The sequence below is a fragment of the Patagioenas fasciata genome, chromosome 2 (assembly GCF_037038585.1).
Source record: "Patagioenas fasciata isolate bPatFas1 chromosome 2, bPatFas1.hap1, whole genome shotgun sequence".
Taxonomy (NCBI): Eukaryota; Metazoa; Chordata; class Aves; order Columbiformes; family Columbidae; genus Patagioenas; species Patagioenas fasciata.
In genome coordinates this window covers 102,151,663-102,165,171 of record NC_092521.1, presented here as the reverse complement: position 1 = coordinate 102,165,171, position 13,509 = coordinate 102,151,663, and the positions used below count along the sequence as shown (strand labels likewise).

The following is a 13,509-nucleotide window of genomic DNA, read 5'->3' as shown; positions in this document are numbered from 1 at the left end:
ATGTTCTGGATGTTGTTAAGATCTAGCTCTTCTGGTTCATTCTGAATCATGAGAATTAATGTCTTGCTCCCATGTTTGTTCCATTGCCTTTTAGACATTTGTTTGAATTTTGAGCCTTATTGACTATTTCTGCTGTAGTAGTTGCACTGAACAATTTCAAAGGAAAAAAAAAAATTATGTATATATATATATATATATATATGCAGTTGTGTGTAGACCAGGTATAAGAATCCAAACTGACTGTGCTACAAAATGCTAATTCAGATGGTAGGTGAAACCAAGCATAAATGAAATATTAAACAGATGTGAGTCACCAAATATAGAACACTTAAGTCCTAGCTGCAAAGGGACACAAATAAGATGATAGGGTATTAGTAGAAAGATGCAATTTACAGGTCAGAATGTAATAGTAACCTTTCACTGTGAAAATTGAAAATTAACCTTGGGAGTATTGGATCATTTACAGCTTATGTGGTACTTCTACTGAAGAAGAAAAATCTCTGAAAAGACTTCCTGTGATTTTCAAGATTTTTAAAATGGTGCTTTTCAAAGGGTATTCTTTTCTGTAGCTGCATCTTGCTGTATTTTCTTTTGGTGATGCCTGTACAGATGACACTGCTATGGTTTCTTAGGGGGTCATACAATTTGGGGTTTTTTTTTTATTTTATTTTTTCATGAGAGGCTCTGGAGATTTACTTGCTTTGGGTGAAATTTTTAGTGACCATTGGTCATCATGTCTATTGAACTTATCAAGGGATTTTGCTAATTGCATTCCTTTCATCAGACTGCTTGTTTGTTGTTGGTGAGGTTTTTTTGTCTTTTTTGGAGATTAATAGCAGAGGCAGGTTCCATAAAAATCATGTGAACTTCATTATAATTACCTCTGTAGTAATTTAAAAATCTGATTTCCAATAATGATTAGCATTTGGAAAAATAGAGTTGAGGAGGAGAAATTTTTTTTATCAAAAACTTCTTCAGATATGGAATATGGCTTGTACATAAAGAAACAGCAAGGCAGTTTTCCTATAGTATTTTTTTTTAAGGAATAAACTGCCTGGTGATAGAAAAATATCTAGTGCATTATCCAAAGCATAACATAGAAAAAGCAGAAGCTAGATGTAATGTACTTTAAAACAACAATATTTTTTTTTTTTTAAAGTGAATCTGTAATGTATGCATTTAAGATGCCATGTAGTAGTAGCTAATAATTATTATTGTATAATGCAGCATTTCTGGGTTTGTAAAAGGGACTTTTACAAGCACGTTGTGGGATGCGGTATTGTAAGCTTGGTTTTCATCTCATTTGATATCGTAAGAATTCAATTATATTATTGTTGAAACAAAGTAATAAAATTACACACGTGAACGAAGTAAACTAAAAATAAGATCCTTTTCTTCTTTTTTTCATATTACAGTGTTTCAACTTGCATGTTATTGTAGATCTAATAAAATATTTTATATGGAAATACTCCCAAAATCTTTTACTTACATAGTGGTGTCGTTGGTGTTGTTGGTACAGAAATTGTATTCTAGTTTTACATAATTTCTACTGGATGTCCTTTAAGTAGCGTTGAATATATATCTGGGTTTTAAAATTAGAACTGTTATTTTTGAACAATATCTTCTAAATACGTCATTTTCAAAAATAAGTTCAAGTAAGTTTTTATATTCTTCATAAGATTATTTTGTAGGCTTCTGAAAGAAAATACTCATTTGCTGTATTTAGATTTTGTACTCAGTCTACTGCTATTCATGGGTTTTTTTTCTAGATTCTTGGAAGAGTTTAGACTTTCACTGTAGCAACAGTTGTTTGGCTTTCACCTAATTTATGCAACAGTATAATAGAGCTTTCACACTTAAACATTTCTCTTTTTTCTTTTTCTTCCCCCATTAGGTTGCCCTGGTGCAGTGGACAGAGAGTGTGGGTCTGACACTGGTCAGTAGGGACCTGACCTCAGTGCAACTGAAAACTCCGGGCGGACATATCCTGACCTACTATATTCTGCAGATCTTTCCGTTCACTTCAGAGAGCAAGCGCATGGGGATCATAGTTAGGGTAATTTGGGGCGTGTTCTGGGCGTTGGGTTTTATTTCTCAAAAATGTTTTAACTGGATGTTTATTTTTATAAAATATAATAGAAACTTGATCCTTTAGGGAATGCATTTGACAAGATTTTCAAATGGAAAGTACACCTTGGACACAGGTACACACGAGATACTAGGCAAGCAATTGCAGAAGAATCAGGCTAAGGTGATGTTGCAGAGAGCTTTGTGGAGGACAAACTTCACTTACATGGAAGCGTGTTAATTTCCTTACTTCACACTCAGCCTTTGCTGCTGCATTTAATTTTCTATTTTTCTTTCATACAAAATATGTTGCCTCTTCAAGAGATAAATTAATGGCTGAAATTTCTTAGAATAGTGGTTAGCAGCTTTCTATATTACTAGTGCTGCTGCTTTTCCAGACCTAGTACTGATACCTGAACTGGCATGCATACAGAGCACAGCCCACAGGGTCTAAGATTTACAAGACAGATGCCCAGTTGGGAGTGTGGTAATGATCATGAAAACCTCAAATACAAGGAAGCCACACCACCATGCTGAAAGCAAGGTTTAAACCTCTGTGAATGTTAAGTCATCTACACCACATACTTCTACCTTCTCCCCGCCTAAAATCAGACACTTGTAGCAGAACAGCTTCAGACAGCATTGTTAGATGGTAAGATCAATGCCAAGACCCAGTTAAAGGGGTGTCAAACTCATCCCAGTTTTTATTTACTCGTGATGACAAGCCAGATGTGCCATCAGCCTTAGAAAAGGGTACTTCTTGCAGAATATGTGCATGCTCAGGTCTGAGGAGACCTGGTTAAGTCTATATTTCATTAGGTGAGGTTGGCACTAAGAAGCTTGCAGATGAGACTAATCCATTCCTTCTGCAACAGACTCTACCTCAGAAAGTCCTGATTTGAATTACATTTACCTGTGTATGAGTTCTCTGAATATGCAATGTGGGTTTCATCATTAAAACATCTGTAGCAAGCATTTACACTAAGTTATTTGTCAACTTTTAATTACTTCTGTATTTGAAAGACACAGAGAAAACTTTCTGTTGTGGGTTAGATAGTATGTGCCACCAAAGAAACAAAATACTTCAGTAGTTACATGGGGCATAACAGTGATAAATTAGGACTTGGATGGGCAGCTTAGGGATGCTGAGAATGTTACATAGACTTCAGTTAGAATGGATCCTCTTCTATCATAAAGTAGGGAATATGGATCTCAATGGAATCAGAGATGTTGTCATAACATCAGCTGATAAAACTTACCTGCCTCTTGGCAAGTTACCTCATCTTTTTATAAATGATAATCTATTGACTGCTTCAAAAACAATTAGGTTATTTGTAGGTAATTGTTTTGACTGTATAAACAGATTTTGGTTTTTCCCCTCTATTTCTTTTGTACAATTTTAGGATGAATCTTCAGGAGAAATTACATTTTATATGAAGGGTGCAGATGTTGCAATGTCCACTATTGTGCAGTACAATGATTGGTTAGAAGAAGAGGTAAGAAACAAAATCAAAATTTATAAGAACTAAAAATTTTTATTTAAAAGAAAAAATCTAAAAAACCAGGGTTTTTTTCAAATAGGTTTAAAGGAGAGCCTGAGCCAATGCAGTAGTGGGGGTTGAAGTTCAGTTACATATATCCTGAATGGGTTTTAAAAGATTAGAATTATTTCTATTCTTGAATAACCCACAGGAAAAGCAAAGCTAGTAGTCATAGTAGAACACGTTCCTACTTAAAACAAAGAAATTTGTTTTTCATTGACTGACCTTTCACATAAAACCTAATTACTTCTAAGATGTATTCTGCTATAAACCTATTTATCCTGAAATGCCTTTGTTTTATCAAATCCTACAGTGAGGTATGATTATGAATTACAAAGCTTAATAAGGGTTGCAACCAAGTTAATAAATGTGGCAAAAAATATTTTCAAACTTAAAATAGCTAGTGACTGAATTTCAAAACTGATTAATTTTTTTCACTGTGTGGCTCTAGTAGATACCAGCAATCATCTTATTTTGACCCTACGTACAGACAATATGTTAATACAATGATTACACCATGTATGTTCATAATGGTATTGGCAATATGAATCAATATCTGCTGCAGGGCAGTTTGATTTATTTGGGGACATGAATAAATTAAATTCCCTCAAGACCTAACAAAATGTCATAAAAATTACTTTTGGCGATAATGATGCACAATTAATTGTAAAATACTTGTTTAATTTATTTGGCTTTATGAGGTCAAATCAATAAGTGTTTTGCACTGGACAGCCTTGTTTTTCATTAAGACATGCTATTCCATGGCTATTTTTAATGTGTAGATACTTTTCTGATGAGAGGTATGTTCAGAGGAAAAAGAACATGTAGCTCTGTTACATGCCTCAAATAGTTTTAATTTATTTTAAAGCTTCAACTTATAAGAGTTTTTCTTTAAACTAGGAGAGGAAATCTAATTGGCTTACCAGTAGCATACGACTTCATTTGGGGGACCTGAAATGTAATTGCTTCTTGTTCTGTTTGCAGCTTTAATCTAAGAGTCTAAAGGAACACCAAAAGTTATGGTACAGATATGGTCTTTTAGCATATAGTATTAAATGTGTTCATATGGTTGAATATTTGCGTAACTGTTCTGTGGTTTGGTCCATTTAGTGTGGTAATATGGCACGAGAAGGACTGCGTACACTGGTTGTTGCCAAGAAATCACTGACTGAAGAACAGTATCAAGATTTTGAGGTATGAAGGGACAGAGTGATCTTGTGCTTCACCATATTTAGTTACTTCAAGAGTAAAATTCCTCTTTTTTATTCTATTTAGGTGGCAAAAACATGTTTCATATTTAAAATACCGATACTCAATGTATGGCACACAATATGTTAGAGGTTATATCATTCTTCAGTGATTCTTCTGCAGTCATACGTAGAATACTGTCTTGCTTTATTATGTGACTGGACAGTATTTTCCCGGAAGGTAGCGTAATGTTAATTTTCAGCATGACCTTTCTTAGGTCATTCTGTATATTTTTTTCTTAATGTACTTGTTCTCAAAGATAAAGGCAGTTCCTCCTTAGATTCTGTGATGCCTCATTCTTAATAGTTGTTCAGAAGGCATTCTCTTGAACTGATTTGTCAAAAACCCCATGTCTAATATTGGGTATAAAGTAATATTCGATCTTGTAATCTTGTTCTTCATTAAAGGTATTTGAAGACAAACATCTAGCCTAATGAATCCATATAATAACTGACTGGTAGACTGAATGTATACTTTGAGTCATAGCAAACTAAGAAGTTGTGTGTTTTTGCAAACAGAGTCGGTATAACCAAGCAAAGTTAAGCATACATGATAGAAACCTGAAGGTTGCTGCTGTTGTAGAGAGTTTGGAGCGAGAAATGGAATTGCTGTGTCTCACTGGAGTAGAAGATCAGCTGCAAGCAGATGTTAGACCAACTCTAGAGATGCTAAGAAATGCTGGAATAAAGGTACTAAATACAAACTGCTGACACAACAGGTTATATATTTTTTTTTTTTAACAAGACTTGAATTATGTTTGTCTATAATCAGGTTCATTCAAAGAAAGAAATGTCTTCCTTGCAGTTCTGTGTGGTCAGTGGGCAGGTTCTCTTTTGAGCTTTGGGACTGTAACTCTTCCTCCAGGATCTGCTGTCCCATCACTTGGCGACTGCTTTCTGATAGATTCTCACTAGGGTCGCAGACTGCTGTGTCACGTAATTTTGCTGGCAAACATTCTTTTCTCCTGTAGCTGTCTGCATCCTCACTCTTTTGATCAAGGTAGTACCAGGGCCATAGGGAAAGTGCTGCCATCCAGCGGGACCTGGACAGGCTGGAGAGTTGGGCGGGGGATAATCTGATGGAATTTAACAAGGGAAAGTGTAGAGTCCTGCATCTGGGCAGGAACAATCCCAAGTTCCAGTATAGGTTGGGGCATGACCTATTAGAGAGCAGTGTAGGGGAAAGGGACCTGGGGGTCCTGGTGGACAACAGGATGACCATGAGCCAGCACTGTGCCCTTGTGGCCAGGAAGGCTAATGGCATCCTTGGGTGTATTAGAAGGGGGGTGGTCAGTAGATCGAGAGAGGTCCTCCTTCCCCTCTACTCCGCCCTGGTGAGACCCCATCTGGAATATTGTGTTCAGTTCTGGGCCCCTCAGTTCAAGAAGGACAGGGAACTGCTGGAGAGGGTCCAGCGTAGGGCAACAAAGATGATTAAGGGAGTGGAGCATCTCCCTTATGAAGAAAGGCTGAGGGAGCTGGGGCTCTTTAGTTTGGAGAAGAGGAGACTGAGGGGTGACCTTATTAATGTTTATAAATATATAAAGGGTGAGTGCCATGAGGATGGAGTCAGGCTCTTCTCAGTGGCAAACAATGATAGGACAAGGGGCAATGGGATCAAGCTGGAACACAAGAGGTTCCACTTAAATTTGAGAAAGAACTTCTTCTCAGTGAGGGTAACAGAGCACTGGAACAGGCTACCCAGGGAGGTTGTGGAGTCTCCTTCCCTGGAGACATTCAAAGCCCGCCTGGACACATTCCTGTGCGACCTCACCTAGGCGTTCCTGCTCCAGCAGGGGGATTGGACTAGATGATCTTTTGAGGTCCCTTCCAATCCCAAACATACTGTGATACTGTGATACTGTGATACCACTGGGTTTCCGCAGTTTCATCTTGTTTTCATGTAAATTGAGACATTGGCACTTGTGAGAAGGGAAGGGAAATGGAGCTGCCTGCAGTAAAGACAGTTTTCTGCTTTGTGTGTTACTGCAGTAAAAACTGCTCATGCATTTTAGTTTAAAATGCATATATCAGTATATTTTCTCTGGTAATCTAATCACAAAAGGTACCAGAAAAAGTTTGGAGAGAGATGTCATTTAGATTTCGAGAATGGACATGTTAATGTCCAATGGACTAAACTTTTACATTATTTTCCAGATATGGATGTTAACAGGAGACAAACTGGAGACAGCAACTTGCATTGCAAAAAGTTCTCACTTAGTGTCTAGAACTCAAGATATTCACATTTTCAGACCTGTAAGTATAATTCCAACTTTTTTTTGGTTCATTAAAGGACAGCTAATAACAATGTTGCTTTGTTTACTCAGTAGTTGTCTGCTTGTTGAAAATTGATGGTTTATTGTGCTGAATGTCATAATAATGGTTGAGTGGTACTTAGGTCTTTATTCAGGGATGTAGAATTACAAAGCATTGTTTTTCTGTAAGGGTGTTCATTTCTAGATTTGTTGATATGCAAGAGAAATGTTTGTAGCCATGTTCAGGTGACCCAGGTTCAAAATGCTTTTTACACTCTTCACATACATGGTGGACAGACATAGTAAAGGCACCTCTGAATAATAATGGAGAGGGGTCTTTGTGAGGTGCTGAGCCAGCAGGAAAGTGTCCAGGAGTTTAGGCTATCTGAATGTGGTTCTTGCTTGTTCGAGCATTTTCATTAGTAGAACTCTTTAGATTCAAGCAGGGTTAATCCTGAATTAAACTGTGATGCCAGTGTCCTCTGTATAGACATAGTTCAAATCAGTATGAGAAAATTTGATAATTTTTTTGTATATCATTATGTGTATTTGCCTTTTATTTCCAGACTGTTTAAGATAGTTGTTAGAAAGATTAACTGAATATCTTCTTATATACATTCTGATTATATTTGCATAGCATCAGCTCTGCTGAAGTCAAACGTTTTCTGGATGTTGATTGATGCTCTGTGATCAGACATATGTCTGTGTTTGGTCTAAATGAAGCACTTGCACCTACAGAAATAATTATATGAATATAATTTACATGTAAATGTAGGTTCTTCTGAAGCATCAGACTGGCAAATTAGGCCCTGCAGACTACTATTTGCAATTAAATTATTAATGCTTCTGATAAAACTTAGATCAATTTTTGTTGACCTTTACATGTTGTAACACCGTAAATTAAGTCTTCCTGAACAAAATCTATTTAGTTGAGTCAGACTTTTATTTTCATTACCTTGACTGGTAATAAGAGATCAGCATAAAACTGTGTTAACTTAGAGTATGCAAAGTTTTAAATTAGTTAGAAAATGGATTTATACAGAATTATTTCTGTCGCTGTATTTGTTGCGAAGAAATAACTACTGGATTAATGTAAGAAAATACCAGCCACTTTAATGCTTCTATTTTAGTTATAAATTAGTAAATAAAAAATTATTTACTACTTTGGCTTCCCAAAAAATGCATTTTGATTTTAATGCTGTTCCTTTTTATTCTTAGAATCAACTTCTTAATTTTGTATAGAAATTAAGTGATACATTTGTCTAGAGGTACTTACAAATAAAAAAATAGCTCTGTTAAGTGAAAGGTAGAACAGAGAGGCAATTACCACTCCTCAGTGTGCACCAAGTGCTGACATCTCCTAATCGCTTTAATGCAAACAGATTATAATAGGCCAATGCAATCTGGCGTTCCTAACAGTTGGGAGACAAGGAACTTTTTCTTTACATGTTTAATTGTGAAAAAAGAGGAGAAAAAATTCTGAATTAGAACATGTGCATGGGTTTTTCTGTTTGCAGGTGCTTTTTAATGTAACTCAGTTATGTGTAGTAGTAGAGCCCATCTGGAGATAAAAACATCTTTGGACTGCATCTGATTCTGGGTAGTAGTGGGCCAAAGACAAAACTTCAGGTTCATTGTAAAAAGACTCATATATTTTAAAAATTATTTAATCAAAGTACTGACAGAGCCAAATTAGACATGTAATCAGAGTTTGTGTTTTATTCTGTTCTTGGAACTTTGTGTTGCATGATAGCTTAAAAATATATTGAACTTTTATTAAAAAAAGCAAACAAACAAAACACAAACAAAACTGCCAGTCTCTTCAAAATCTGATTATAATTAAAATTTTCCATGTTCTGTGTTCTAGGTCAAAACCTTCCAAAATCCATTATGTAACCTTTGACCGTTTTTTGCATTTCACAGCAGGACCTTTCTGAAACAATAATTATGTAAATTAAAAAAATCTATTATGTTGATTTGTATTATGCCACTTGATCCTGCTTGCACATTTATGGAAGATCCAAAAGGATTAGTAGTAGTGAGCATTTTTATGTGCCTTTTGAAATCTGTGTCTACTTACCCAAACTGAAGCAACTATTAATGTGAACATTTTGCATTATTCTAATAACAGATTTTACTGGTTAAATAAAAGGGTTGGGGTTTGCTTGGGGTTTTGTCTCTCTTTCCACCCCCCCTCCACCCCCAGTCCTGCCAAGATAGAAGGACTCAGGTCAGCTTGAACTTAAGTTATTTCAGTGTCATTAATTCATTATTTTTTTAGCCCTGGTCTACTTGATTGAAGAACCAGTTAAGCTGACTAGATAAATTTTTCTTGTTTGAGGATTACTTTTTCACTCCATAAGATTTGAGGCTTGTGGTCACATCCCGTGGATATTGGGTTTGCACTGGGATGGAACACTTGTTGAAGAACCAAGACCTTTTGAGTATGAGTTCTCAAAAGCTGATTTATTGAGGCAGCTGGTTTTATTGAGAGTATAACAATCTTTTAAGTGAATGGGCTTTTTTTCATTGAAGGTTACCACTCGAGGAGAGGCTCACTTAGAACTAAATGCCTTTAGGAGGAAGCATGACTGTGCCTTGGTGATATCTGGGGACTCACTTGAGGTAAGAACTTGGTTTCTGTCAAATTACACTTATCTATATGCTTATGTTCAAAAAGTGAAGTATCAGTGTCTTCATGCTCTTAAAGATTTGTCCCATGTTTGCCCATACTTTACGTTGTGCTTAGAGATAGCACCGAGTGCTAATTAGAGGATATGTGTTCTAGATGGGCAAATATTATTGGTTCTCTGGTCTCCTATACAGTAACAGAATGGGATTTGTAAGTAGTGTGATTTAGTTTTGCTCTCTTAGCCCCAAAACATGTTGGCTCTCTAAATGAAAGAGAATGTCAGTTTAAAATAATAAAGCCGCAGTTAGGAGAATGTGGCTTTTTTTTCTCCCAGATAGATGTTGTGTGAGCAAAACTTCATAAAAGAATTATTTATATTGTGGTTTTATGTTAGACTGCATGTAGTAATATTTAATAGTGAGTAAATGCAAGTGTATTTTTTTCCTTAGGTTTGTCTGAAGTATTATGAGCATGAATTTGTAGAGTTGGCTTGTCAGTGTCCTGCTGTAGTGTGCTGCCGATGTTCTCCCACCCAAAAAGCTCATATTGTGAAACTGTTACAGCACCACACTGGAAAACGCACATGTGCAATAGGTAACTGTTGGTATGATCTTCCTTTGCAGTAGCAAAAATCTGTAATAAGCAGTAGATGGCACCATTGAGAAATAGTTGAAACAAAACCAAGGAGAGTTCTTTAGCAACAGCCAAGTGTTATGTAGCTGTAGCAGAAAATGCCATTCCATGAGAAAGGCGTGGTTATCTTCTTTATTCTGGAGGAAAAGGTCTTGATTGCTGAAGTAATTAATCATAATGCATGGGTTATGATTAAGAATTTAAAGGTATATGAGAGATTTCTGAAATACTGTAAGGCCAGGAGAGTGAAACCTCTGAAGAACTGAATATTGCAGTGACATTTTCCAGGTGATGGAGGAAATGATGTCAGCATGATTCAAGCAGCAGACTGTGGAATTGGAATTGAAGGCAAGGTAATATTAACAATTCCATTGTCAAATACGTGGCACATAGTAGTATACTAACATGGGATTAGAAGCTCTATTCTTAAACTGTAGTGAATTGATAATTTCTAATTAAAGTATGCTGTAAGATAATTAAAATACTTCATCTTCAAACTAATGTTTTCTTTTCATGTCCTCTGCTTTATGTTTCTAAATCCAAAAAGCAAGAAAAACAGAAAACACTACCATTATTTCTGTGTAGAACTTACCTGAAAGAAGCTGGATAGGTGATTAAACGTATTTGTTACAGCCACTGTGTCTTAGGATGTGCACAAGAAATTGTCTTGTGTGTCTTGTTGCAGGTTTGATTTCTGAAGCAGGAGCAAACTTGACTTAGCATTAATTGTCACTTAGAATTTTGAAATTTGAAACACATCTTTTACACTCTTTTTCATATTTGAAATATTTTTGGTTTGTTCTAGGAGGGAAAACAAGCTTCCCTAGCAGCTGACTTTTCTATCACACAGTTTAAACACATAGGCAGGCTGCTGATGGTACACGGTCGAAACAGTTACAAAAGATCAGCAGCGCTTGGTCAATTTGTCATGCACCGAGGCCTTATTATTTCAACTATGCAGGTATTTAAAACTTTTCTGAGTAGTTAAAACCACCATGTCTGTCTTTGAAATGTCACAAAATCTGAATCAACCAGTATTGTTATTTTTGTCTTCATTGTAATATATTGTATATAGAATTATATTAAAAATATATATAATTATCTGCTTTTGTAGGCTGTATTTTCATCAGTCTTCTATTTTGCATCTGTTCCCTTGTACCAAGGATTCCTAATGGTAGGGTAAGTCAAAACCAAAAGTTATGATCTCTGGTAATAAATATATTAAACTAACTTTTTAAATAATATCATGCAGTTGATGTCTGCCGCATTTTTCACACATGTATCATTGGTATGCTACCAAAACCTGGCATGAGTCTACAAAGAAGAGTCAAACTAGGTTGAATATGCACTATGTGAGGGGGGAAACCTCATTATCAATTCTCTAAAGAAAGGGATCTGCAGAGCCTTAGAAGGTACCGTAAAACTTTTTTCACATATGGGGTGAAAACAGTAGTCTCCCAAATCAGTGTCAGCTGTTCCACAGATTGTCAAACAAACCTCAGTAAGAATCACAGATACTTCTGTTCAAAGTGGAGCTGAAGCTACTGACTGTGACATTTCCTCTGAGACTGCACTACCCCAGTCCACTGCATGGGTTTCCTTTCAGATGAATGGATGTGGGATTAGGAGCACCCTGGTCTTGTTGCAGAAGCTGCTTTGATAATATGGTTCCCCAAGTCATACAGCTGAGAGACGTGCATATATTCATGTGTGTCCCTGTTCTCTGCCCCTTCTGGCCTAAGAGCTTCTTTTTATACTCCTTGTAAACAATAACAGCTTAGATGAACAGTAATTTAAATCATTCGAATCAAGGTCTGATTACACCAGACCCTGCAGAGGCAGGCAGTAGACCTCTCCAAAATGTTTGTAAATTGTTGTGTACATTTGAAAGTATATATCTGGCATGTGCATATACACAGCTGTTAAGCCTCTTGTTATCCACCTACCTATACCGTGATGTTTCAAATATAGTGCTTGTTTTTTTCTCTAGTTTTCATGCCATCATCTGTGGATGACTTGAAATCTCAGGTCCTTGAACTGATTGTCCAAAGTGCAAGTGCCAAGGGAGTGTGGTAATAGGTGATAAGCTTTGGTGATATATGTAGAAGAAAAAATACTGGTTTTGAATGTATATAAGCTCTGTGACTTCTCAAAACTAGCAGCTCTCAGAAGCAGAAGAGCAGGTTGTAGTTGTAGAGCTGTACTGGTAAGCTGCCTCAGGACTGTGTAGAAGAACCAGTTTAATTCCACTTACATAAAAAGAATAATTGAACTCAACAGATCAGTTTAAAATCATTGTGGCAGGAACAGAATAGCAAGCAGAATTGCAACCCTGGACTTCAGCAGGGCAAACTTCAGCCTTTTCAAACAATTGCTAGGGGAAATCCCATGGGCAAGGCTGCTTGAAGATAAAGGGGCCCAAGATAGTTGGTTAGTGTTCAGGGACTGCTTCTACCAGGCTCAAGATAAGAGCATCCCGACACATAGGAAGTCAAGGAAGGGAACCAGGAGACCTGTGTGGTTAAACAGGGAACTGCTGGGTAAGCTCAAGTGGAAGAGGAGAGTTTATAGATCATGGAAGGAGGGGCTCACCACTTGGGAAGAATGTAAGGCTGTTGTCAGAGTATGTAGGGAGGCAACTAAAGCCTCCTCAGAATTTAACCTAGTGAGAGGGGTCAAGGACACAGAAAGAACTTTTTCAAATAAGTGGCAGATAAAACTAACACCAGAGGCAATGCAGGCCCACTGATGAACGAGGTGGATGCCCTGGTGACAGAAGATACAGAAAAGGCAAAGTTACTGAATGTCGTCTTTGTCTACACTGCTGGAGGATATTCTGAGGAGCCCTGTACCCCCAAGGCCCCAGAGGAAGACAGGGCAATAGAGGAGTCTGCCTTGGTTGATGAGAACTGGGGTAAGGACCAATTAAGCAATCTGGACATCCATAAATCCATGGGTCCAGATGGGATGCACCCATGGGTGCTGAAGGAGCTGGCTGAGGTCATTGCTGGACCACTCTCCATCATCTTTGCCCAGTCTTGGGAAACGGGAGAGGTGCCTGAGGAGTGGAGGAAAGCAAATGTCACTTCAGTCATCAAAAAGGGCAAGAAGGAAAACCCAGGCAGTTATAGACC

At 37.0% G+C, this 13,509-nt stretch overlaps 1 protein-coding gene across 6 annotated transcripts in view; it reads left to right on the top strand.

Annotated features, from left to right (window-relative positions):
- ATP9B (ATPase phospholipid transporting 9B (putative)) overlaps positions 1-13,509 on the top strand; it is a 165,202-nt gene that overhangs the window by 141,567 nt on the left and 10,126 nt on the right. For all 6 annotated transcript variants that reach the window (XM_065830090.2, XM_065830088.2, XM_065830087.2 and 3 more), the window contains 10 exons: positions 1,895-2,056; positions 3,471-3,563; positions 4,719-4,802; positions 5,375-5,545; positions 7,013-7,111; positions 9,646-9,735; positions 10,192-10,336; positions 10,664-10,728; positions 11,181-11,336; positions 11,490-11,554. In XM_065830090.2, coding sequence (XP_065686162.1) covers positions 1,895-2,056; positions 3,471-3,563; positions 4,719-4,802; positions 5,375-5,545; positions 7,013-7,111; positions 9,646-9,735; positions 10,192-10,336; positions 10,664-10,728; positions 11,181-11,336; positions 11,490-11,554 — 1,130 coding nt within the window. The remainder of the gene's footprint in view (positions 1-1,894; positions 2,057-3,470; positions 3,564-4,718; positions 4,803-5,374; positions 5,546-7,012; positions 7,112-9,645; positions 9,736-10,191; positions 10,337-10,663; positions 10,729-11,180; positions 11,337-11,489; positions 11,555-13,509) is intronic.